Source organism: Rhineura floridana, chromosome 3 (genome assembly GCF_030035675.1).
Source record: "Rhineura floridana isolate rRhiFlo1 chromosome 3, rRhiFlo1.hap2, whole genome shotgun sequence".
NCBI lineage: Eukaryota > Metazoa > Chordata > Lepidosauria > Squamata > Rhineuridae > Rhineura > Rhineura floridana.
Genome location: NC_084482.1, coordinates 189,555,814 through 189,583,075, shown reverse-complemented (window position 1 = coordinate 189,583,075; position 27,262 = coordinate 189,555,814). Strand labels below are relative to the sequence as shown.

Here is a 27,262-nt window from a genome sequence, read left to right as displayed (position 1 = left end):
AACTCTTTATGCCAGAATTTATTTTTTTTAAGTGGTACTGAAAAACCAAAGCCTCTCCCCTGCACATTTTTCAATACAAACAATTGCATTTAGAAGTTGAACGTATCAAATGAGAGAGGCTTGTCTCTCATTACCCCACTAGGACAGTGCCATTATCTTGAGTGTAGAGGCCTCTAGCACTATCTCGCTGGCAAGCAATCCAACGAGCAGGCACTACTTCTTCTAGCAGGATAAATGTTGAGTGCATTGTTTTTGTGCTGCAGTGAGTGTAATCTACACAACATGACAAATGCATAAATCCAATTGACATTAATGAGAGCGAAGCATTCCCACTGATTTCAGTAGGAGTTGGGTGTATCTAGCTTTCTCTGGCTGGACCTAAAGCCAGCTGTTGACTTATGTTGCCATGGCACCGCTGTGCGCACACAGTTAAAACTGCTGGCTAAAACTGCTGGCTAAAACTGAGATTGCATTGCTCAGGGCAAACAAAAACTCTAGAACTGACACTTCCCTTGGAGCTACCTTCATTTGGGCATTATACAAAAGCCCTGAAACAGCTTCCATTACCATGTTAGATCAGCAGAGGCAATATAAGCCTTTTTACATTCTTCAGCAGCAGCTCTGTGAGCATCTTGCCAGCAGGGGGCAAAATGGTTCTTCCTTTCTGTAGCAAAGGCTGCCTTCTCGCCCCAGAGACCTGCTACTAGCTGTTAAGGCCAACACTTCCACTTTATTGGGAAGACGGTGCCTACTGAGTTGGAACAAATGCTCTGAATGCCTTGTCACTGCTTGTTCTTGTCCTGGGGTAAGACAAGACCCAGGAGAGAAAGTGTCTGCAGGAAAAAAGGTGGTGGAGGAGCCGTGAGCACAGTGCTGGAGGAAGATGAGCCGGCAGCTGGGAGGAGGAGCTGGTGGAGGTGGAGATGAAGCAGCAAGCGATGCACCTGTTGTTGTTGCAGGTGGAGCTTCTTCAGCAAAGAATCTTCTAGGACCTACCAATGGGGGGGGGTTGGTTGAGAAATTATTATTACTTTCTATAATAAAGAGCTTACAGACCTTATTTTACTTTTATGCTTAGCAAACTTGGAAGGTTCATTAGGCTAAAGAACAGTGACTTGCCCAAGGTGAGAGAGTTTATTCATAGAGCAGGACTTTGAACTTGGGCACAAGGGCTTCCCTTGAATCTTGAGCAACTTAAATCTAAATTAGATAGGGTTGGTAAATCTTATGACTGGGATCTCCTTTTGGGTTCTTAGAAGTTGCTTTTATAAAAGAATTTATATATCACCCTCTCACAAAATATCAGGATAGTGCGCAGCAATATAAAAACATTTTAAAAAACATTAAAAACAGTACAGATCATTAAAATGACTGGCTACTCAAGAAAAGTTTAAACATCTGTATAGCTCTGTCAGCAGAAAAAAGTGTTCAAAAGACAGCTGAAAGTCAAAAGCAAGAATGCTTTTGACTAATCAGCAGTCCTGCTATTGCTTTGAAAATCAGAGAAGTGACCTGTATGGCACCTGTTTTTTCCCCTTCCCATAAGTTAGTCGCAGCTGGAGGAGAGCGTTAGATTGTGCTTAGTAAAACAGTGTGGAGAGTTCCAACATTCCACTCCCAGTGCCACTTCACTTAAACAGCCTGGGTCAGGGTACTTGAAGGACTGTCTTCTCTGTAGGAACTTGGCTATTTGCTGAGATCATCAGCAGAGACCCTGCTCCAGGTGTCCCCACCACCAGAGGATAAGAGACAGCCAGCATGACACAGTAGCTAGTATGTCTGACTAAGATTGCAGAGATCCAGGTTCATACTGAGCCCTATTTACTATAGAAGATTTTTCCAGGCCCATGTAACACAATTAGAAATTGAAAGGCTGCTGCCAGAAACTTCAGCCATTTGTATGGCCATAGAGCAAGGATGAAGAACCTGTTGCCCTCCAAATGATGCTGGACTTAGAACTCCCATCTGTTCTTAGAAAAATGGCTGTGATGGGAGTTGTACGTATGGAGGGTACTAAATTCCCCAAATGATACAAAGCTTAACTGCTGCCACTTATCTACCAAGTGATAGTCTAAGACTACTAGACCTGACTATATCCTGACATTACATCGACCTCTTAGATTCTTTCCTCCTACCTTGCCAAGTTGCTCTATAGATCCCTAAAACCAAGACAAGAGATAGCATCAGTTCCACAGTTTGGTACCTGTATCCGTGGCAGGGTAGTCTCAGCAGGCAAGAGGAAGGGCTCCCCCAGGACAGTCCCCACACGGGAGGAATACACATGATCCCCGAGTGCAGGGCTCAGTAACAGCGTCAGGTGGACCAGGAGTTGGTTGCGGAAGACTACCACAAGGAGAAACAAGAAATGAGAAGAGAACGCAGAGTATTCTACTCCCACAAGAGCATTAGGTGAAAAATGTTTATAGCATAACCCTCATTCCAAGATCTCTTTTTGAGAAGAACAGATGGACAATGTCAAGAAAAAGGTAAAATAAGAATTTACAAGAGCCTGATCTTATACCTAAGAAACCCAGATTCTGACTTGGAATTAGAGAGGTAAACGTTTTAGCTACATAATTTTGCAAAACAATACAATATAAATGTACAAAATAATGAATGTGCAAGAAGTAGTAAAATGGCAGAGGACAAGTTTAAAAAGGGAAAGCATAAATTAAAATCGACACTTCTGGGAGATAAGGCTAAGATAATAAGAGGAAAGGAATAGAAATAATATTAAAAATAAGGAGACCCAGTAAGGCAGTGTGGGAAATTTGATCCAGCTGATGGGCAAAATTCTTATCTCCCCAACTGTGCAGGCCAACTATGACAGATGGGCAGGACCACTCACCCATCAAAGTTCAAGGAGCTCACTGTAACCGTTGATCAGCAGTCATGCAACCTCATTTGAACATGTCGTTTCAGAGACAATCAGCTGATTGGTGCTGGAAGTGTGCAGTCAAAGAGGCTTGGCTGTAACTGCCAATCAGTTGAGCAGCAGTTACAGGGAGCCTATTTAAAGTCTCTGCCCAAGGGAAAATGCTCCTAAAAATGTAACATTTTCCTCTCTGCAGAGAAAGTGGTTTAGATTCAAAGCACTTCCCCTGGAAAGGAAAAAAATGCTCTATGGCTTGGCCAAAATGACATGGCAGGCCTAATATGACCTTTGGACTGGAAGTTCCCTACCTCTGAAGCAAGGGGAGGCAGAGAAGGGGCAGGGAAATAAACTGGCCATACAAGCCCCGTCTCCTAATCATAAAAGGATCTAGCCTGGCCTCATTTAGTTTCTGGCTATTCATATTCCAGATTTTTCTCTACAGCCATGTGGGCTACAGTCTTGATCAGTTCTGGGGGGGGGGAGGAGTAGGCTAGGGCTGTCTCGGGTTCCAAACTGTATGCTGCATGGCTTTAAGCTTAGCGGAGTAGCTATAATTGAGCTTATGAAGGAACTGTTGTTGGCTTCTCCACTTCCTTTCCACATCACAAAGCTCCTTCTAGTTATTCCTTTGGGGATCTCTGCTCCACAGGCCTCTGTAACGCACCTGTCAGTGGCTGTAGCTGCAATAAGGCACAGCCTTCATGGGAGTCCAGCACCTTATAGCGTGTCAGTGTTTTTTTCACCTCCTTCCTCTGGAGGCTGCCACGAGAAGGGGAAGCCACCGGCATCACCTGCAACCCACACAGAGGCCACAAGTCAGTGCATTCCCTGCTGCCCTTGGTAACTGCAGCAGCCCAGTCCAGGCAACTGGATCCCAGTGGAGGCAAGACCAGGTTTGTCAGGACTCATTTTTGGCCCTGCAGGGACTCCACTGTACACTTACTAGAGCACCTGCTGCCTTTAGCAGCAGCAGGCAAGTTTTTTAAAGCCACAATATAAAATCATCTCCTCCTCCCTGTTAAAAGTTTCCTCACCAGATCAAAATCTTCAACTCGGATCTCCTTGAGACATGTACGAATTTCCCCCTCCGAGGCTACCGGGATCCTGGTAGTGATAGCACTGCAAAGAGAACGTCTCCTATCAGGTCACCCATTAGAGCCTACAATGCTTTGAGAGAAATGGGGAAGGCAGAATGGGCACTCATAGGCCTCTCCCCTTTACTTTTAGGGATTCCCACCCCATCCCATTTGGTGGAAACGGGAAGAAATTACCAATAGGTAGCAGGTGGACATTTTGTTCTCCGACATCGGGCATAGAAGTCTTGGAGACGCTGTGTGGTGCTTGGGCAACCTGAGAGTAGAACAAGTCCAGAACTCTCCCTAGGAAGATACAAAGTCCTTTATGCCCTTTAATTCTCTGACATAAGCCATTAATAAGTAATTCCATGGACAGAATACTGAGGCTGAAGAATAGTGACTTGCCTAAAGCCACTCAATTAATCCATAAAAGAGATGGGATCAATGGCTCCAAGTCATGATGGCTATACATGCCCTCCAGTATCCCTCTGAATACTAGTTGCTGGGGGAATACAAGCAGGAGAGGGCTATTGCTTGTGGGCTTCCAATAGGCATTTGGTTAGCCACTGAGAGAACAGAACGCTGCACTAGATAGGCCTTTGGTCTGATCCAGCAGGGCTCTTCTGATCTTATTACTTGAGTTCAGGACATTTTCCACTCTATCAGACAAAGAATTGACAGCCACTGTGCAGTTCCCCATCAGTTCTATGACTGCAGCTCCACTCCTTCCCAAATTTATACCCCACCGTACCCATGGTCTATGAGCAGCTTACACCAATTTTTGAGATCCTTTGAGACCATCCTTTTGCAAGGGGTGGGAAATGAGCCACTAACCCTGGCATTGCAGAAAGGAGGTATGTGCATAAAATACTTAGTACAAAAGATGAACTCATCCTCAAGCAAGAATTCATGTATAGCTGGGATGGTACACACTAGGCACTATAGATTATTCAATGCAAAAGCATAGACATCACAGGGGCATCAGTTCACTGCAGTCAACATGCGTTGACCATTATATGCGAAAGAGATCGTGCAAGGGGGTGATGCTAAGACCCAGGCCCTGCAGGAGAAAGAAAGCATCGCTCCAAGGGAAGGAGAGGCTGCTGCTGCTGTGCTGCTGCTGCTGCGGGACCACCACCTCCACCACCCTTCCCAGAGGGACTTCTGCCTGGCAGGACCAGGCCCCAGGTACCCAGCCAGCCAGGACTGATTCTTACCACCTGTCCCTCTTTGGAGGGATACATAAGCCGGCTGGCTGAGGTGGCCTGGGAGACCCAGGCCCTGCAGGAGAAAGAAAGCATCGCCCAAGGGAAGGAGAGGCTGCTGCTGCTGTGCTGCTGCTGGACCACCACCTCCACCACCCTTCCCAGAGGGACTTCTGCCTGGCAGGACCAGGCCCCAGGTACCCAGCCAGCCAGGACTGATTCTTACCACCTGTCCCTCTTTGGAGGGATACATAAGCCGGCTGGCTGAGGTGGCCTGGGAGACCCAGGCCCTGCAGGAGAAAGAAAGCATCGCCCCAAGGGAAGGAGAGGCTGCTGCTGCTGTGCTGCTGCTGCTGCGGGACCACCACCTCCACCACCCTTCCCAGAGGGACTTCTGCCTGGCAGGACCAGGCCCCAGGTACCCAGCCAGCCAGGACTGATTCTTACCACCTGTCCCTCTTTGGAGGGATACATAAGCCGGCTGGCTGAGGTGGCCTGGGAGAACCAGGCCCTGCAGGAGAAAGAAAGCATCGCCCCAAGGGAAGGAGAGGCTGCTGCTGCTGTGCTGCTGCTGCTGCGGGACCTCCACCACCCTTCCCAGAGGGACTTCTGCCTGGCAGGACCAGGCCCCAGGTACCCAGCCAGCCAGGACTGATTCTTACCACCTGTCCCTCTTTGGAGGGATACATAAGCCGGCTGGCTGAGTTAGCCTGGGAGACCCAGGCCCTGCAGGAGGAAGAAAGCATCGCCCCAAGGGAAGGAGAGGCTGCTGCTCTTGCTGCTGTGCTGCTCCTTTCTTTTTCTTTTTCTTTACTTTTTGTTGGTGTGTTGATGCAATTTGAGATGAATGGGTGCCTGATTATATGAATGTATGTTTGTTTATATGCTGTATATATGGCTGTATATATAGCTGTTTTTATACGTTTAATTGTTGTATATTTTAGTTGTATTATGTGCTTCAGAGAGAGTTTTATCCATCAGGCGGGGAGACTTGAGGGGGCCCCAATTGCCGTAGTGACGGGCAAAGGAAGGTATGGCGCTGTGAGAAGGACGTGCCAGGTAAGGGGAACGCGGTCCAGACATGTTGTGGCTGTGCCTTGTTCCGGTCCTTCCCACACCCGCAAGGTCGTTGGTAGTCCTATCAGCCAACTCTCAGATCTCCAGTTGCTGTTATTAAATGCCAGATCGGTATATAATAAAACCTCCCTCGTCCACGATTTGATTGTGGATGAGGCAGCCGATCTGGCATGTATAACCGAGACCTGGGTGGGTGAGCAGGGAGGAGTTGGTCTCTCTCAGCTCTGCCCACCGGGGTACCTGGTCCAGCATCATGGTAGATCTGAGGGTCGGGGAGGTGGGGTTGCTGTCGTCTATAAGAGTTCCATCTCACTCACCAAGCACCATGTTCATTCAGTTACTGGCCTGGAGTGTTTGCACCTTGTGTTGGGCCAGAGGGACAGGCTGGGAATCCTTTTGGTGTACCGCCCACCTTGCTGCCCAATGGCTTCCCTAACTGAGCTGGCGGAAGTGGTCTCGGATATATTGTTGAGGTCCCCCAGACTAATAGTACTGGGGGATTTCAACATTCATGCCGAGACCACTTTGTCTGGCGCGGCTCAGGACTTCATGGCTTCCATGACAGCCATGGGGCTGTCTCAATATGTTAGTGGTCCAACACATGTATCGGGGCACACTCTAGACCTTGTTTTTGCTACTGAGCATGGGGAAAGTGATCTGGATGTGGGGAGTTTTACAACACTCCCTTTGTCATGGACAGACCACTGCTTGCTGAAGTTTAGACTTTCAGTAACCTCTTCCCTCTGCAAGGGTGGGGGACTTATTAAAATGGTCCGCCCCCGGAGACTAATGGATCCTGAAGGTTTTCAAAGGGCTCTGGGGGATTTTCCGGCTGATAGGACTGGCGCTCCTGCTGAAGCCCTGGTCGCTCTGTGGAATACGGAGATGACCCGGGCTGTAAACACGATCGCTCCTGCACGCCCTCTCCTGTGTAGAGCTCATACAGCTCCATGGTATACTCCGGAGCTGAGAGCGATGAAGCAAGATAGGAGGAGGCTTGAGCGGAAATGGAGACGAACTCCCGACGGATACAATTATGCGCTGGTTAGTGCTTCGACTAAGCTCTATGTAGGAGCAGTGAAGGCAGCTAAAAAACATCATTTTGCTGCCACTATTAAATCATCTCTTTGCCGCCCAGCGGAGCTCTTTCGAGTTGTCCGGGGGCTTCTCCATTCAAACCCTCCGGACACGGTGGAATCATCGGAGGCCCGCTGTAATCAGTTTGCCGATCACTTCCAGAATAAGATCTCATGTATCCGCCGGGACCTAGACTCTCAAGTTATAGCAGTAGATCCTAGTGAGGTGTCCGGAGCACAGTCTTGTCCTGTTTTGTTGGATGAGCTTCAGTTGGTTCAACTCGAGGACGTGGACAAGGTGCTTGGACAGGTGCGTGCAACCACTTCGGTACTGGATCCTTGCCCCTCCTGGCTGATAAAAACTAGCAGGAATGGAACAGGTAGCTGGGCCAAGGAAGTGATAAATGCCTCTTTACGAGAGGGAGTGGTCCCGGGCTGTCTGAAAGAGGCAGTGGTGAGACCACTCCTGAAAAAGCCTTCCTTGGACCCAGACAATTTTAACAGCTACAGGCCAGTGGCGAATGTTCCATTCCTGGGCAAGGTCTTGGAACGGGTGGTTGCTGGCCAGCTCCAGGCGCTATTGGATGAAACTGATTATCTAGATCCATTTCAATCGGGTTTTAGGCCCGGTTTTGGCACTGAGACAGCCTTGGTCGCCCTGTACGATGACCTATGTCGGGAAAGAGACAGAGGGAGTGTAACTCTGTTGATTCTCCTTGATCTCTCAGCGGCTTTTGATACCATCGACCATGGTATCCTTCTGGAGAGGCTCGCGGAGTTGGGAGTTGGAGGTACTGCTTGGCAGTGGTTCCGCTCCTACTTGGCGGGTCGTCTCCAGAAGGTAGTGCTTGGGGAACATTGCTCGACACCGCGGGCTCTCCAATATGGGGTCCCGCAGGGGTCAGTTTTGTCCCCCCTGCTTTTTAATATCTACATGAAGCCGTTGGGAGAGGTCATCAGGAGTTTTGGAGTGCGTTGTCATCAGTATGCTGATGACACGCAGCTCTACTTCTCCTTTTCATCTTCTTCAGGTGAGGCTGTCGATTTGCTGAACCGTTGCCTGGCCTCGACAATGGACTGGATGAGAGTTAACAAACTGAAGCTCAATCCAGACAAGACTGAGATGCTGTTGGTGGACGGGTTCTCTGATCGGATGGTGGATATATACCCTGTCCTGGACGGGGTTACACTCCCCCTAAAGGACCGGGTTCGTAGTCTGGGAGTCTTTTTAGACTCTTCCCTCTCACTTGAGGCTCAAGTAGCCTCGGTGGTTAGGAATGCGTTTTACCAACTTCGGTTGGTAGCCCAGCTACGTCCCTATTTGAGTAAAGAGGACCTTACATCAGTGGTACATGCTCTGGTAACCTCACGTTTGGATTACTGTAATGCGCTTTACGTAGGGCTACCTTTGAAGACAGTTCGGAAGCTACAACTAGTGCAAAATGCGGCGGCCAGATTGCTGACAAGGACCAAGCGGTCCGAGCATATAACACCTGTTCTGGCCAGCTTGCACTGGTTGCCAATATGTTTCCGGGCTAGATTCAAAGTGTTGGTATTAACCTATAAAGCCTTATACGGTGCGGGACCACGATACCTTGCGGAACGCCTCTTCCGATATGAACCGGCCCGTGCACTACGTTCTGCTACGAAGGCCCTCCTCCGGGTTCCAACTCACAGGGAGGCCCGGAGGGTGATGACAAGATCTAGGGCCTTCTCAGTGGTGGCCCCCGAACTATGGAACAGTCTCCCTGAGGAAGTACGCCTGGCGCCGACTCTGCTTTCCTTCCGGCGCCAGGTCAAAACCTTCCTATTCTCTGAAGCATTTTAAGTTACATTGATCTAATTTTAAAAATGTTTATTGTATTGTTGATTGTATTTTAATATTATTTTGTTATTCATTGTATTTTTATACTATTTTATGTTCACCGCCCAGAGAGCTATCGCTAGTCGGGCGGTATATAAATTTAATAAATAAATAAATAAATAAATAAATATAGTCGCTTCAGGGAACTACTTTCCTAACATAAGAAGAGCCATACTGGATCAGACAGGAAGCTAATCTAGTCCAGCATTCTGTTTTCACAGTGGCCAAACTGATGTCTAAGAGAAGCCCACAAGCAGGACCTGAAGGCAATAGCCTTCTCCACTGTTGTTTCAAAGTGACTGGGATTCAGACACATATTGCCTCCAATACTGGAGGAAATATATAGCTCCCAAGACTAGTAGTCATTGATAGCTTTAACCTCCATGAATGGTCTAATCCTCTATTAAAACTGTCCACATTAGCGGTTGTCACCACATCTTGCGACAGCAAATTTCATGGTTTAACTGTGCTGTGTGAAGATAGGCTAAAAACAATTGGCCATCACAAAAATATAGACATAATCAAGTTTATTTTGATATATTTGCCATAGGTGATCCCCAGCACACTGGACCCCATTTTCTGTAATAATTTTTTGTCTGATCTGTTGGGCTGCTAGAGCAAACACAGGAACTTTACATGTAATATATTTATCCCTATGAAGTAACAAATTTTCTCCATACTATTAAAAAAAGCAATTGTCTGAAGACTCTCTTTCGAAAACTTATTACTAGGAGGAATTGTACAGGGAACAATACCTAGTGAACAATATCTTCCACATCTCCCTGGCCACAAATATATAAACAACAATTTACAGGGATTCCAGTACATCTCCCCTCTAAATGTGCTGCCGGCAGAGTTAGGAATCTCAAAGCAGTAAATGCTTTCCTCATCACACCAACAGTTAACTTGAAAAAGTAATTGGGGACGATCATAGTCAGATTTAACAGAATAATAAAATGGAGAAAATTACAGTTTGTGGATAACATCCAGTTAAGAAAAGGCCCATTGCACATGTAGGCTGCCACAACCGGATCTTATCCTTTCTCTAAATTTATTTATAACCCACTGTTTTGCAGCTATAGCAGTGAATAGCCTGCAGGATATCAGGAATAAGTCCATACTTAATTATGGGGGCTTCACATTTGTTAGTCCAATTTTGTATAGATCTATTAGAAATTTTCCCCTTCTAGGATGCACACCTTAACATGGTGAGGGGGGTTGAGAGTGTTGAAGAAGCTGAGAGCAATGCCATCAGGAGTGTAATTTCAACTAGCACAAAAGCAAGACATTATGAATTCTGGACAATACTGAAGACAATCCAATCCTAAATTCCATTGTGACACTAGGAGTACCACATGAAAGATTCAAGGGCAACCTCAACTGGGGTGAGGGGCTAGTTTAGAGTTTGACTACATTTGCTTCTGCATCATACACTACTTGTAGGATAGCTTTCCCAAAAAAGATCTTAAATGCAGGAGATACTAAATGCAGGGGATCCTTCTAGAAGGAAGAGATATAAATTTATTAAAATAAAACCTCTATGAAAGCAAAGTTTAATAAGACCTTAGTTACAAGTGCTCTTGTCTATCTTTAATCTCCCACCATTCAGCTTCATTTGATAACCACAAGTTTCTAGTGTTATGAGAGTGAAAAAACCTCTGTATTTACTTTGTCCACAGCGTGAAGAATTTTATACACCTCTACCGTGTCTCCCCATCTCTTTTGTCTCTTTTTCTAACCTAATTAAATGACCTCAAACCATCTGTCGTGTGAATGCACTGGACTGAGGGTTCCTGCATACTCCCCTTAGTCCGTATCTACACAGATAGCTTATATCACAAACGTTGTGGACACCTGGGCTCCCATAGTTTCTGCCAGCAGTTAAGTCTGTCTAGATGAACTATGGTTGGAGGTCTCACCAAAGAACATACTAATGTTTAGGGATATCTCAGGAAAAATGGGAGTTCAACAGTGGATTATCTTTTTAAATTTTACAATATTTATTCTTTACACATTAGACATCTTTACTAGTAATGCATACAGTGGTCTTAACCATTGAGTCAGAATTAAATCGAAGTATGCTACAAAATGTGTAGATATATGACTTCCATATGAATACATCTTCAGTATAGGCCTGAGCCAAATACAGTCAGTTATGTTTAGAAGTCAAATATCAGGCTTATAGCTCAGAATTACATGTCAGGCTAATACATCAGTATAAACTGCAGTATACAATTAACATATGTTAAAGTATAATATGCTATCAGTTCAGACATACACATTATACAAGTTACATTGTAATAACTGTGAAGTTATGCTGCAAGGAATCAACATCAAACAGTTAAATTTCCCTTTTAGTGTATTTGTGTTTCTTATCCATAACGAAATGGAACCATCTCATTCTTGTTGGAGGCAGACCTCTGGTTATCGGCAGCATATCATGGCAGCAGTGTGTCTTCAGCCAAGTCTCCAGGAAGACTGGCAAAATGCCACTCCTGACCTCCTTTATTTAGAGGAGTGTCTCAAGGCTGTGACTTTGCTCAACAGCCTTAAAAGTTGTAACCTTTCTCCATAAGAAATTGCTCCAGCCCCATTGTACTAAACCATAATCTTCAAAGATTTTATCCAATGTTGTCCTTTTCACGCACGGACTTCCTCTCTCTCTCTCTCTCTCTCTCTCTCTCTCTCTCTCCTTGTCTGTCCTCTGTGTCCCCGCCCCCCCCAACTGCTCCACGGAGGGAGAGGAAATTCTGTTGTGCAGGCAGATGTCCTTATGCTAACAGGACAACTTTGTTGTATACAAGGCCAACACTCAGGCTGTTAGGCTCACAAGAGCCCATCATGAGCCTTTCCACTACTCCTTGGCAACCATTCTTTGCTTAATAACATTCTGAAGCAAATTAAGACTAATGGCAATAGACCTACCCTAGGGCACCTCACTCTCAAAGTTAAACAATAGCCATTCTTGCTCTCCATTGCATTATTCCGAGCCTCAGTCCTGGAACACACAATCACATCTAGCAAACTGGAGCTGTGCTACAGCTCATTTGTCTAACTTCTGTATCATGGACTGTCCAGCAATACACCAGTTTTAGTCAGCTTTCAGTGAATGCCCTCTTGCCAATTATCCCAGGGCATGGTCTGAATGCTCATAATGCTGCCACCTTGATGAAGCAAAGCAAGTCTGAATCTGGCCTGGTCAGTGCCTGGATGGGAGACTGTCTGGGAACCCCATATATGCTGCTTGAATTCCATGATGGAAGAAAGGTAGGATATAAATGTGCTAAACAAATAAAATCCATCCTGCACACAGCCTATTTTCATTCTTCCACCAAACTTTGCTTCGATTTACTTACTTTCCTGAAGCTTTGATCACCTGGATATCCTGTGGGAGGCCAAGCTTCTGGGTTAGATCTGGTAAAACAGACTGCAAAGTCAGCTCCCCTGGTTTGCCTGGTTGTTAAAATGGACGAAGAAGAAAAAAGGTTGATGCTACACAGAAGCTAGCCATTACTGCCATATGGCAGACCAGACCCCCGTTCTGGGAGAGGTTCAAAATGGAGACAATAGTCAAGAAATCAGAAGGCGGCTAGGACTGGGGAGGGCAGCTTCGAGAGAACTAGAAAAGGTCCTCAAATGGAAAGATGGATCACTGATCACTAAAGTCAGGATCATTCAGACCGTGGTATTTCCGATCTCTCTGTATGGATGTGAAGGTTGGACAGTGAAAAAAGCGGATAAGAGAAAAATCAACTCATTTGAAATGTGGTATTGGAGGAGAGCTTTGTGGATACCATGGACTGCGAAATAGACAAATAATTGGGTGTTAGAACAAATTAAACCAGAACTATCACTAGAAGCTAAAATGATGAAACTGAGGTTATCACACTTTGGACACATCATGAGAAGACATGATTCACTAGAAAAGATAATAATGCTCGGGAAAACCGAAGGGAGTAGAAAAAGAGGAAGGCCAAACAAGAGATGGATTGACTCCATAAAGGAAGCCACAGAACTTACAAGATCTGAACAGGGAGGTTCATGACAGATGCTCTTGGAGGTCGCCGATTCATAGGGTCGCCGTAAGTCATAGTCGACTTGGAGGCACATAACAACAACAAACCCTACAACTGGTCTGGCTTGGCCCATTTTCTCTTTGGGAGCTCACCTTGCTCCTCATATTTACCCTATATAATTTGTAGGGCACTGGGAGGAAAATATGAAGCTGCCTTATTCTGAGTTAGATCTTTGTTCTCTCTCGTTTAGTATTGTCTGCACTGTCTGGCAATGGCTCTCCAGGGTTTCAGATTAGGGTCTCTCCCAGCCCTACCAGGAACTGAGCCTGGGACCGTGCACATGTAAAGCAGATACCACAGTTGCCCAGGCCAAAAGGCATACATTTGTATTAATCTGTGTATGAAAGCATTTATATAATCCTGCCTCTCAATTTAAAACAAAATGTCCAAGGTGAAGACCACCACACGATTCAAAGACATCAAAATATAGCACTACATACCCGCCACAGGGAAGCCAGGGGGTTTGCTGATGGCCACCAGTGCACCTGAAATACAAAAGAGCCAATATCTTCAGGGACAAGCAGTGCGTATCAGAATGTTCAAAGCAAGCCTTTGTAGGTGTCACAGAAAAACTCCAAAGCATGTTGACAACATCTGCCACAATTCAGAACCACAGGATGGCTCTGGGTGGAATTTTCCATACCAGTGGAACGGGGCTTCTTGGCTAAGCAGAGCTCCTTTCCACATTTTCATTCTCTTTCAAATGTATTATTTTCTCTTAATATCTTTTGACAGCCAGCTTTCTAAAGAGAAGATACCAAATTCACACGGACTGGAGAAGGGAAAGAGGGGGGGGGGGAGAGAAAATCCATAAACATAGAGAAGTAAGCCATACAATTATGCCAGTTATGCAAAGTGTGCAGGCTGCGTTCTGTACTGTGACTACACTTGCAGAACAGCATTCCTTTGCAAACTTCACAACTCTCCAATACAGAATCCCAGGCATATACATTCTACACTAGTCTTTACATTTTTTCCATTAGCTTATACCAGGCCTATACAATTTGTGACCAACCCACTAACCAGAATGTACTCACCACCATGTACGACAGCCCAGCGGAGGATTCATAAGCCTCCTGTTTTTGCTGCCTGCGCCTTGCTTGGCCTGAAAACACAGCTGGAGCTGTCAAGTACTTGGCAGGCCATCATACATGGCTAATGAGCTGTATTCAGCTTGGTGGGCACAAGTTGTGCAGGCCTGGTTTACAGCATTCTGAACCTTTGTGAAATTGTGCTCTCCCCACTCCTTCCAAAGTCACTAGAACTTCCCGATGTGTGATCCTCATATGGTTTACCTACATTCTTGATTGTCTCTCTCTCAGGAATCCCAGGGGGTATCATATCTCACACTAGATTAAACCAAGTGTATGGTGGTTCCTGTATTATATGAGGCGTGTAGTGCAGAGATCTATAGATCTGTGGGACAGCCTTGTCAGTGGTGGCTCCGCATCTAGAAGGACCTCCCCACTGAGGTATATCTTAACCACTGACAAGGCTATGGTCTGAAGGCACATAAGGCCAGCTCCCTGCTGAAGCTAAGCAGGGTCAGGTCTGGTCAGTGCCTGGATGGGAGATGGCCTGGGAACCATAGGTAAGCCGCCCTGGGTATCAATCATGAAAAGAAAGGCAGGGTATAAATGTAATAAATAAATAAATAAATAAAATATCTTACATCAACTTTGCATTTTGTCAGATGCCAGATTAAAAACCCATCTTTCTCACTGGGCTTTTAGCAGCTCATGGGGTTAAGACATTTTTGTGGTGTTTTTCATTATGCTATTGATGTAATTTATAAGAATTATTTTGTTTGTGATATATTCTATTATTATGATGTATTCCATTATATCACCTGCTTTTTTGTAAACCACTCCTTAACCAGTTTTAGTGAAGGGTAGTATAGAAGTGTTATAATAAGATAATCATTTTAAGTGCTAGAGTTTCACCCATAAGCTACATTAAGCACAAATGGTTCTAGTCTAGAGAGTCATAGAATATCAGTTAGAAGGGACGTCATCCCCAATCTCCTGCCAATGCAGGAATTCTTTTCCTACAGCATCCCCAAGGGGTGCCCATCCAGCCTCTCCTTAAAAACCTTTACTGAAGGAGAGTCCACTACCTTTCAAGGCAGTCTGTTCTTCTCACACCATCAGGAACAACCCACAGTATCAGGAAGAACTTCCTAATGTTTAGTCAACATTCTTTTCTTATACTTTGAACCTGCTAGTTCTTATCCTATTTTCTGAAGCATCAGTAAACAAATTTGCTCCATCATCTAAGCGAGATCTGTATTTGAAGGTGGTCACATTATCTCTTAATAATTTCTTCTCCAGGCTAAACATACACAACCCCCCATCTTCCCTCATAGGACTTTCTAGGTCACCGAAATCCACTACAGAACCCTTGCAGATTTGACTATAATTTCACCTGATTGTACAAACTAGCGCAGGGTAACCAAGTGGAATATTCTAAAAACATTGTTGAGGGAGCAACCTAAACATAATTAATTCTGCAAAAGACTGCAAATACTGTTCTTAAGAGCCCAATTCCTAGACAGATTCATGGGTCTCTCCCACAGGACCTCCTTCCCAAGAAAAATGGCTGCATCAGGCCAGGAAGTAGTGTAAAATCAAAGATAGTTAACTATCAGTTATGCACATTTACACTTGTGGGCAGAGAGCGCTGGTAACACCATGGCAATCACAAATGATGGCACTGGTCCTCCACCATCATGCCTTCTCATATGCCAGGACAACACCATAGCTGGTCCATCTAGTTCATATGCCGTTTCCCAAAGAGGCCATCGGGATGCCTCTGGAAAACCTACAAGCAGAGCATGAAATCTAAAGCCCTCTCTTGCTTTTGACCTTTAGCAACTGGTATTCAATGGCCTTTGGTCTCTGAACAGGGAGGTTATATACAGCCATCATAACAAGTATGCAACAATAGACCTGTTGTCCATGAATTTGTCCAATTTCTTTCTAAAGCCTCCTAAGGTAGTAGGGGTTATCATCTCCTCTGACGGCAGCAAATTCCATAAATGAACTATGCATTGTATGAATAAGTATTCTCTTTTGCCTGTCCTGAATCTTCTGCCATTCAGTTTCATTGGATTACTCCAAGTTCATAAAATCTGATGGGGGGTTCTAGGCCCTGATCTAGAGCTTCCCAACACATAACTGCCCAAACTCTGCCTAAAGCCCTCCAGTGCAGGAGAGCTCATCACCCCCTGACTAGTGCAGATTGAAGTGAACTTATTTATTTCCAGTGACTTAGAAATTATGGTTCTGTTAAAGCAACCTCTAACCTTACTAGCTTTATTTGCAGCTACATCACATTATTGACTCATGCCAGCTTGTGACAAGACTACAATCCCGAGATCCTTCTCACATGTAGTTCTAGTGTAATGAGAAATGACAGACATACCATCTGCATGCACCACTGATGCTTCCAGCAGCCTCACCATTTCCTCATGGCCCAGTGATCTTTTGGGCCTCAAGAGGCTTAGTTCACTGGAACTGTCTGCTATTGGCTTCCCAGAGCCTCTTGGCTTCAGCAGCATCTGATACCTACAAGAAGAGAAATTGTAAAGAGTCACCAGTCAACCTTGAGCACCCTCCTTTTTTTCTTCCATCCTATCACTGGTTCCTTCTACGCACAGCTTGCCCACCACTCCTAACCTCCTCTAACAATAGATACATTTTGATCTGCTTCTACCAGAGGAGCTGCTAACACCACCTTTGGATGATATAATGGCTCCATGCTGATTAAGGGGCTCTGAATATACCGAGATCAAATAAGTGAGCGGACAAGGAAGGAGGAAACCAACATTTTAATCATATGTATATAGAAAACTGGCCTTCTGAATATGGGCAATGGCCAGAAAAAGACAATTCCCAGGCAGCCACTTTCAAAGCAGATGTAAAGATGGTGTCCTTTCTCTGCCTCCATCTCCATATCTTTCACAGGGCAGTTGGTGTAACACTGACCAATGTGAAGAGACAGGAGGTTCTCTCTAAATCTCAATGTAATCAATAGGACTTATGAATAAGCGTGTTTAGGACTGAGCAGCAATATACACATACAGAAGGATTGTGTACCTCCCCCCTCCAAACTTCAAAGCAGGTGACTAGATGACCAGGTAGCACCAGCGGCCAGGAGTTCCTTTGCTCAGCTTAGGTTGGTGTTCCAGCTGTGCCCGTTCCTGAGGAAGTCAGATGTAACTATAGTAACACGTTATTACTTACCACCCAATGCTTTCCACTAATTTGAGTCCTATCCAACCAAGTCCCAAATGTTTTCAGAACCCCTGCCCATACACCTCAGATATCTCAGTTCACTCACACCATGCGACACCACCACCCTCTCAACAAACAGCCCCCCCCTTAGTCCCCATCTCACTATATCCAAGCATCCCAAGGGATTTGTAAAGGGGGTAAAGAGTGGCTCAATCTTGCCTAAAAATCATACCTGCTTAAGAAATCCTACCTTCTAATGTCAGATAGGGCTTACTGATAAAAGAGAAAGGCACTCTGTATGTGTTTGGAGGCATTTTTCTTTACCATTACTTCTCAGAATTGAGCTTTGGCACTACAATCAAGTTCCAAAGCTAAGCCCCTAGGGAATGAGCCATAATTCCTACACACCCTCTTTATCCATTCACTAGGATGTTGGTGAGATGCGTTAAGTGCGTGGAGGGAAAGAGACAAGAACTCCCCTCCAGTAACTTAAACCAGGAGCAATGTCTTGGGCTTATGCTCATTGTTGCCACCTTTGTTTCTACATCTGTTTCGAGACAGACGTTAAATAGGTGATGCCTCCTCCCATCACTACATCTCCATGCCGGGTAGAGCCACGCCTGTTGAATTTCTACCTGTCACACAACACAGTAAGAGAAGACTTGCCAAAAAGAGAGGGATAGAAAGTGACAACCCAGCTTCCTGCCGAGAACTTGCTCTTCCATCCTGTTTCCTCAGCAACCTCTTACCAATGTGAACTAAACGACGCCCGCAGTCTCCCACATCTGTAAAGCAGGCGCCAACGGTTTGAGTGGAACATCACGAGGCGCCAGGAAAAAACCCAGCTGGTTTCATCCACGCAGGCGCGTGCGTAGAGCAACCCCGTAGAGGTGTGGGAACTTAAAATAGCGCTATGATGGCTGGGAGTTATAGTTCCACAGGAGGTGGTGGCTACGGTTTAGTTCCACCCCGTCCTTCCGTTCAACAGGGATTGGGTAGAGTTACCCAAAAGGAAAACTAGAGAGGCCGGGTAAGCTTCCGATAAGGGCAGTACGAGCCAAGAATCCCTTCCTTGCACTGACCATAGAGTGTAGCCTCCAAAGGCGTAGAATAGCCGCTGTTTCAAAACGCAAAGGCGGAGCGAACAGGGCTGCAGCGAGAAAGCCTCAATGAATCAGTTTTCACGCATGCGTACTTTGGTTTTCCACTTGCCCTATCGTTGGCTTTCTACTCCGCGTGAAAGATGGCTTCCCGCGCGGGACCTCGGGCCACTGGAACCGACGGCAGCGACTTCCGGCACCGGGAGCGCGTGGCTGAACACTACCAAATGAGGTAGGGGGCAGTAACCTGTGTAGCCAGCCGGAAAAGCCAAACTTCGTCCCAGCCTCCGCAACATGCAGGACCACCTCTCTGTCATTTCCCTGCGAATGTCCTGTCTCAGTCATTCTCCTTTGTGGGGTCCTGGATCCATTTACCTGATTGCTTTGAGACTGGGTTGTTACGTTTTTCCACCGCCCCCCTTCTGTTGGTTTCCTTTTTCAAAGGAGCGGGTGGGGAAAAGCTTGCTGCTCCTTCACATAATTTATGTAATGTTATTATACAATTGGCCTTGTTAATCATTATCAATCTGTAGTGAGACAAAAAAGAGAAGGGGTTGTAGGAGGGGAGAAGTTGATTAGCTGGCCACCTAGTAATAATAATAATAATAATAATAAAATTTTATTTCTAGGCCGCCTATCTGGCCGAATTAACGGCCACTCTAGGCGGCGTACATAGACTAAAATATAACATAGAGTAAAATATAACGTATAATACAAAACAACAATAAGTATAGTCAATCCAAACCTACCCCCATCATACAAAAATTTAAACTAAATTAGACAGAGGTCTCGAATGCCTGCCTAAAAAACCATGTTTTCAGTTCTCGTTGGAAGCCTGTCAGGGAGGGGGCATGGCGGAGATCATAAGGCAGAGAGTTCCAGAGGGCGGGGGCCACAATTGAAAATGCCCTCTCTCTGGTCCGCACCAGCTTAGCTGTTTTGACTGGTGGGACCGAGAGAAGGTCTTGGGAGGCTGATCTCGTTCGGCGGCTTATCTGGTGATGCTGAAGGCGTTCCTTTAGATAAACTGGACCAAAACCGTGTAGGGCTTTAAAGGTTAAAACCAACACCTTGAATTGGGCCCGGTAAACAACTTGTAGCCAGTGCAGATCTTTAAGTACTGGAGTGATATGGTCTCAGCGGCGGCTGTTCTTGATCAGACGTGCCGCCGCGTTCTGTACCAGCTGTAATTTCCGGACCGTCTTCAAGGGTAGCCCCACGTAGAGCGCATTACAATAGTCTAAGCGAGAGGAGACCAGGGCATGTACCACCCGTGGGAGCAGATGGACAGGGAGGTAGGGTCGCAGCCTTTGTATCAAATGTAATTGATACCAAGCTGCCCGGCTCACCGCCACGACCTGAGCCTCCATGGACAGCTGGGAATCAAGAACAACACCGAGGCTGCGAACCTGGTCCTTCAGGGGCAATCTTACCCCATTCAACACCAGGTCAAAATCACCCAACTTCCTCCTATCTCCCGCAAGCAGTACCTCGGTCTTGTCGGGGTTCAGCTTCAGCCTGTTTCCTCCCATCCATTCACTTACGGCCTCCAGGCACTTGGAAATGGTAACCACAGCCATCTCTGGTGAGGACTTAAATGAGAGATAGAGCTGAGTGTCATCCGCATATTGGTGGCACTGCAGCCCAAATCTCCTGATGATGCCCCCCAGCGGCTTTATATAGATGTTGAATAGCATGGGAGAGAGGATAGAACCCTGTGGCACACCACAATTGAGAGGCCAAGGGTCTGAAGCCTCATCTCCCAATGCCAATGCCACCCGCTGGTGCCTGTCAGAGAGATAGGAACGGAACCACTGTAAAACAGTGCCTCCTATTCCCATTCCCCTCAGGCGATCCAGGAGGATACCGTGGTCAACGGTATCAAAAGCTACTGAGAGGTCCAGGAGGACGAGGAATGTGTGTTCACCTCTGTCCAACGCCCTCCTCAAATCATCCACCAGAGCGACCAAGGCTGTTTCAGTTCCATGTCCAGTCCTGAAGCCCGACTGGAATGGATCCAAATAATCCACTTCATCCAAGTGTGTCTGTAACTGAGTAGCCACCACTCGCTCATTCACCTTGCCCAAGAATGGTAAATTGGAAATTGGGTGAAAGTTGTTCAACTCTTGGGGATCCAAGGAGGACTTTTTCAGAATGGGCTTTATTATTGCCTCCTTGAGGGCTAATGGCATTGCACCCTTTTCCAAGGAAGCATTCACCACTGCCTTGATCCCTTCGCTCAATTTCTCTTTACAGCTCACAATGAGCCATGTAGGGCAAGGGTCAAGCAAGCACGTGGTTGGCCTCACATTAGAGAGCACCTTGTCCACTTCCTCAGAGGGAAGGGGCTGAAACTGATCCCACCAGACCGGAATGCAATTGGCCAGCTCTGGCCCACTACCTGTGTCCACGGCGTACGGAATCGTGCTCTTCAGGCACTCGATTTTATCAGCAAAGTGCTTGGCAAATTTGTCACAGGAGGCTTTAGAATGTTCCAAGGGTTCCTGTGCAACTGGACCGACCAGGCTTCGGACCACTTGGAACAACCTCCTGGGACAGCGCTCTGCAGACGCAATGGAGGCAGCAAAGAATTCTCTCTTCGTTGCCTTCGTTGCCACTTGATAGGCAGCTATTGCTGCTCTAACAAGTGTCCGATCACCGTCAGAACGAGATTTCCGCCACCGGCGCTCTAGTCGTCTCACCTCCTGCCTCAGGCCCCGTAAGCGTGGTGTATACCAGGGTGCAATCTGAGTTCTATTCAGTGGGAGAGGACGTTTTGGAGCCACCCAGTCTATTGCCCTGGTGATCTCCCTATTCCACTCCGTCACCAGGGTTTCGACTGGGCGACTTTCTGACGGCTCCACATCTCCCAGCGCATTCAGGAATCCTTTTGGCTCCATCAGGCGTCTGGGGCGGACCATCTTAATGGGTCCCTTACCCTTGCGGAGGGTATGTGGCAGTGAGAAGTCCATGTTCACCAGATAGTGATCTGACCATGACACGGGGTTCAAAGAAACAGCCCCCATTTTCACAGCACTTCCTTCCCCTCCCGAGACAAACACAAGGTCGAGAGCATAACCGGCTACATGGGTGGGTCCAAAATTACAAAGGTGCAGTTCCCAGGAAGTCATGGTTTCCAGGAAATCCCGAGGAGCTCCTATGAGAGCAGCCTTGGCATGCAGGTTAAAATCCCCCAAGACTAAGAGGTCAGCGGAGAGAACCCGCACGCTCGAGACGACCTCGAGCACCTCGGTCAGGGAGTCATTTGTGTAGCGGGGTGGGCGGTACACAAGAAGAATCCCTAAACTGCCCTTAGGGCCCAACCTCCAGTACATGCAGTCAACAAACTTGGTCTCGTGGAGAGGGAGTCTGGCAAAACTCAAGGACTCCCGATAAATGACTGCCACCCCCTCTCCCCGCCTACCAATCCTTGGCTGCTGTGCATATCGGAAACCCGCTGGACACATGGCCTCAAGCACAGGCACTGCCGCTGCATCCAGCCAGGTGTCCGTAATGCACACCAGGTCTGCATGCTCATCCATGATCATGTCATGGATGAGCGACGTTTTTTGCACCACAGACCTGGCGTTACACAACAGCAGTCAAAGATTGGGTGGAGTCGTACATCTCCCAGTTGTCTTCTGGTGGTGCGCAGGCCCGGAACAGGGGATGGATATTATGCATCTATCCCTTGTTCCCCTAAGCTGGCATGGCCTGCGCCTCGTACCCCTCCAGCATCTGCCGCCTAGCCTCTCGATAACGTGGCCATCCGCCCTCCCCACAAACCTTCTCTGCCAAGCACATGCCTCCCTCCTGCCGGGACTCAAGTAAAGTCCCCCCACTTCCAGACAGGACCACCTAAAGTACCAAAATATCCCGTTATCCCCCCACCCAGCCACTGTGAGAACCAGCAATGGAGAGTGCCAGCAGCCACTGAAGGCGTGGGTCTGAGCACCCACCAGGCCAGTACTCCCCAACCCCCCCGACCATCCAAGCTGTGTCCAAGTTACTCGCCGAGGCGAGGGGGGAGATCGTATCCAGTCTCTGGCCGCCTTCTATGATGCTCCCCAGTCGTTTCGAACCGCGCCCACACTCCAGCTATTCCACTGCAGCGTTCTCTCACTGCCGCCGGACCAACGCTCTTCACGGCCCTCCACACCTGGCTGCTCTCTCTCGCGCTCCTCCACTGTTCTCCACCGCGTCTATCCGCCGCCGCCAAGCCGCACTCTTAACGCTCAGCTGCTTCTCCACCACCGGGCTACGCCCCACGCCTGGCTTCCCTAATAGGGTTGCCAACTATTTTTCTTGCAGTAGTACTCCTATGCCTTTTATAGTTTCCAGACAGTGGAAATTCAGCTGGTCAGGCCTTCTCCACTGCATCTGCAGCCCGGGAAAAGCTTTCTCTAATGAATTTTGGCTTGCTGTGCACCTGTTACAAGTGCAGGAGCCTCCCCCCCCCCCAAAAAAATTGGCAGCTTGATTGCCACTGCACCTTTTTTTAACAACGTGTGCATATTATAACTCAGTTAACACACACCCAGTTCTCAAAGTCTCCATTCTTTAAAATACTATCATCCCAATCACTTCCAAACTTCAAAGCAGGTGACTAGATGACCAGGTGGCACCAGCGGCCAGGAGTTCCTTTGCTCAGCTTAGGTTGGTGTTCCAGCTGTGCCCGTTCCTGAGGAAGTCAGATGTAACTATAGTAACACGTTATTACTTACCACCCAATGCTTTCCACTAATTTGAGTCCTATCCAACCAAGTCCCAAATGTTTTCAGATCCCCTGCCCATACACCTCAGATATCTCAGTTCACTCACACCATGCGACACCACCACCCTCTCAACAACCCCCCCACTTAGCCCCCATCTCACCATATCCAAGCATCCCAAGGGATTTGTTTAGGGGGTAAAGAGTGGCTCAATCTTGCCTAAAAATCATACCTACTTAAGAAATCCTACCTTCTAAGTCAGATAGGGCTTACTGATGAAAGAGAAAGGCACTCTGTATGTGTTTGGAGGCATTTTTCTTTACCATTACTTCTCAGAATTGAGCTTTGGCACTACAATCAAGTTCCAAAGCTAAGCCCCTAGGGAATGAGCCCTAATTCCTACACACCCTCTTTATCCATTCACTAGGATGTTGGTGAGATGCGTTAAGTGCGTGGAGGGAAAGAGACAAGAACTCCCCTCCAGTAACTTAAACCAGGAGCAATGTCTTGGGCTTATGCTCATTGTTGCCACCTTTGTTTCTACATCTGTTTTGAGACAGACGTTAAATAGGTGATTCCTCCTCCCATCACTACATCTCCATGCTGGGTAGAGCCATGCCTGTTGAATTTCTACCTGTCACACAACACAGTAAGAGAAGACTTGCCAAAAAGAGAGGGATAGAAAGTGACAACCCAGCTTCCTGCCGAGAACTTGCTCTTCCATCCTGTTTCCTCAGCAACCTCTTACCAATGTGAACTAAACGACGCCCGCAGTCTCCCACATCTGTAAAGCAGGCGCCAACGGTTTGAGTGGAACATCACGAGGCGCCAGGAAAAAACCCAGCTGGTTTCATCCACGCAGGCGCGTGCGTAGAGCAACCCCGTAGAGGTGTGGGAACTTAAAATAGCGCTATGATGGCTGGGAGTTATAGTTCCACAGGAGGTGGTGGCTACGGTTTAGTTCCACCCCGTCCTTCCGTTCAACAGGGATTGGGTAGAGTTACCCAAAAGGAAAACTAGAGAGGCCGGGTAAGCTTCCGATAAGGGCAGTACGAGCCAAGAATCCCTTCCTTGCACTGACCATAGAGTGTAGCCTCCAAAGGCGTAGAATAGCCGCTGTTTCAAAACGCAAAGGCGGAGCGAACAGGGCTGCAGCGAGAAAGCCTCAATGAATCAGTTTTCACGCATGCGTACTTTGGTTTTCCACTTGCCCTATCGTTGGCTTTCTACTCCGCGTGAAAGATGGCTTCCCGCGCGGGACCTCGGGCCACTGGAACCGATGGCAGCAACTTCCGGCACCGGGAGCGCGTGGCTGAACACTACCAAATGAGGTAGGGGGCAGTAACCTGTGTAGCCAGCCGGAAAAGCCAAACTTCGTCCCAGCCTCCGCAACATGCAGGACCACCTCTCTGTCATTTCCCTGCGAATGTCCTGTCTCAGTCATTCTCCTTTGTGGGGTCCTGGATCCATTTACCTGATTGCTTTGAGACTGGGTTGTTACGTTTTTCCACCGCCCCCCTTCTGTTGGTTTCCTTTTTCAAAGGGCGGGTGGGGAAAAGCTTGCTGCTCCTTCACATAATTTATGTAATGTTATTATACAATTGGCCTTGTTAATCATTATCAATCTGTAGTGAGACAAAAAAGAGAAGGGGTTGTAGGAGGGGAGAAGTTGATTAGCTGGCCACCTAGTAATAGGGTTGCCAACTATTTTTCTTGCAGTACTCCTATGCCTTTTATAGTTTCCAGACAATGGAAATTCAGCTGGTCAGGCCTTCTCCACTGCATCTACAGCCCGGGAAAAGCTTTCTCTACTGAATTTTGGCTTGCTGTGCACCTGTTACAAGTGCAGGAGCCTCCCCCCCCCAAAAACAAATTGGCAGCTTGATTGCCACTGCACCTTTTTTTAATGTGTGCATATTATAACTCAGTTAACACACACCCAGTTCTCAAAGTCTCCATTCTTTAAAATACTATCATCCCAATCACCATAGCTGACTACAGTCAGGGTTTTGTTGATCCAGAGCAGCCATTCCCAACTTCAGGACCATTTATGTTGAACTCCAAGTCCCATAAGCCTGAGCCGTCATGGCCAATCGTCTGATGAGAGCTGTAATCCAAGAACACCTGGGAACCCAAGGTCGAGGAAGGCTGAGAATAAGAGTCATAATATACCTTCTGTTACATTGGACTATCAATAATGCCAAAAAATGTGGTCAATAAGAATCTCACAAACTTTTCCATAGTAGTTGTATTAGGCAATGTCAATAATAATAATATTTTGCATTAAGCAGTATTTACAATAATAATAATAATAATAATAATAAATGGTAATAAGATATGAGAGTCTATGATCTGAAGCCTGTTATCAAGATAGGGGCTTAATGGCAGCTGAAATGTCAACTCCCTGCTTCGGGTTTTTTTTAACTTCTGTCCTGTGTCTTTCAGCTTAGTTCCTTACCAGCTTCGCTTGTTGTTGAGTATCTTACCTCCATGTTTGCAGCTACCTTTTAGAATGGACTTGTGCTCACCATTGTCACCTTCTGTCTTTCCTTCCCACAGTGTGTCCCTCAAGTCCGAGATTAAGAAGTTGATCTACATGCAGGTAGCGCTGTGGCTTCTGGTGGCAGCACAGATGTGTGTTGCCCACTTCAAGCTACTGCCCCACGACCAGGTGGCTATGCCTTACCAGTGGGAGTACCCATATCTGCTCAGCATCATCCCTTCGCTCTTTGGCCTCTTCTCCTTCCCCCGAAACAACATTAGCTACCTGGTCATCTCCATGATCAGCACTGGCCTTTTCTCAGTGGCACCTCTCCTCTATGGCAGCATGGAGATGTTCCCTATGGCTCAGCAGCTCTACCGACATGGCAAGGCCTACCGTTTCATCTTTGGCTTCTCTGCTGTCTCTGTCATGTACCTGCTGGTGGTGGTGGCTGTGCAAGTTCACGGCTGGCAGCTTTATTACAGTAAGAAGCTACTGGACTCCTGGTTTACCAGCACACAGGAGAAAAAGAAGAAATGAACAAGTGGTTGGGAGTTCATATGCATGCAACACTGTCTTGGGGCCAGGGGTGGGAGCTCAGGGGTGCCCTACTGAAGGAGAGGCAGATGGTACTATTGGGGTTCTCTGTCATCCCCACCGTGCCCAGCTGATGGGAGATGCCAGAGGTTCCATTTGAGCAGGGTGAAATATGAGCCTCTGTGGGTTTCCAAATTGCTCTGGCAAAGACAGGGACTGGGAGTTGCAGTCTTGGGCAACCATCTTTATGGGAGGGATTTATGGGTTCTTCTGGGCAAAAGGGACGTAGTTAGTGCCATGCCCTTGAAAAAAGATGTCATCCTCATCCAGTTTGGGCAGATGAAGCTGGAGGCTCCTGATGATTTCAATGAACACTGAATCATGCCCAGGCAGCTATGCATTTCAGAAGACTGACACTTTCTGTGCTCTTGAGTTGATTGGATTCTAGTTGGGTTGGAGAACTGACCATGGTGAGGCCAGGGGTCCCCTTGCATTCACCCATCTCGGAGCTCCCAGTTGAGAATGCTACAGGTACCAGCCCTATTGAGAGATGTATGTTATATGCAGTTATTTTCCTATGGGTGGCCACTTTCCTTGCTCTGGTGGAAGGAAGGCCTCTTGCTTTGATGACCTTCCAGGCAGAGAAGAAAGCAGCTATCACTCAGATGTTGTCAAGCTTTGCTTTTGTTCCCTTGCCTGACAACAGTGGACTGGTGTATGCCAAACACTGAACTCTGGCCCGTGGGACTGATACTGCCTCTCAGAGCCCAGCCTGCTTTCTGTACTCATGTAGATGGGTTTCCATCTTTGCTCAGATGTCCCCTTGCCTTTTCCTCAAGCTGCCTGGGTGCCCCAGAGACTGTTGCTGCTGCCTCATTCCCAGCTAATGGGTTTTAGTGCACACACCCCACATGCTTGTGTACCAAATAAAGAATTAACTTGCCAAA

At 47.0% G+C, this 27,262-nt stretch overlaps 2 protein-coding genes across 7 annotated transcripts; one reads left to right on the top strand and one right to left on the bottom strand.

The window, feature by feature from the left end:
* RPUSD3 (RNA pseudouridine synthase D3) lies at nucleotides 1-18,701 on the bottom strand. 4 transcript variants are annotated; one of them, XM_061618886.1, is made up of 9 exons: nucleotides 18,567-18,701; nucleotides 16,673-16,815; nucleotides 13,690-13,734; nucleotides 12,530-12,626; nucleotides 4,147-4,254; nucleotides 3,910-3,994; nucleotides 3,540-3,666; nucleotides 2,204-2,343; nucleotides 1-992 (listed from the first exon to the last, which is right to left on the bottom strand). In XM_061618886.1, the coding sequence occupies exons 2-9, from the start codon at nucleotides 16,806-16,808 to the stop codon at nucleotides 783-785; spliced, it is 948 nt and encodes a 315-aa protein (XP_061474870.1). In that variant the 5' UTR covers nucleotides 16,809-16,815; nucleotides 18,567-18,701; the 3' UTR covers nucleotides 1-782. The 4 variants fall into 4 exon arrangements, with proteins under 4 accessions (XP_061474870.1, XP_061474868.1, XP_061474869.1 ...); XM_061618884.1 differs by lacking the exon at nucleotides 18,567-18,701 and adding an exon at nucleotides 18,234-18,560; XM_061618885.1 differs by lacking the exon at nucleotides 18,567-18,701 and adding an exon at nucleotides 18,151-18,239.
* On the top strand, nucleotides 18,177-27,262 carry JAGN1 (jagunal homolog 1). 3 transcript variants are annotated; one of them, XM_061618889.1, is made up of 3 exons: nucleotides 18,769-18,816; nucleotides 24,539-24,627; nucleotides 25,856-27,262. In XM_061618889.1, exons 2-3 carry the CDS (start codon nucleotides 24,539-24,541, stop codon nucleotides 26,316-26,318), a joined length of 552 nt encoding a protein of 183 aa, XP_061474873.1. In that variant the 5' UTR covers nucleotides 18,769-18,816; the 3' UTR covers nucleotides 26,319-27,262. The 3 variants fall into 3 exon arrangements, with proteins under 3 accessions (XP_061474874.1, XP_061474873.1, XP_061474872.1); XM_061618890.1 differs by lacking the exon at nucleotides 24,539-24,627 and having other exon boundaries at nucleotides 18,177-18,816; XM_061618888.1 differs by lacking the exon at nucleotides 18,769-18,816 and having other exon boundaries at nucleotides 23,993-24,627.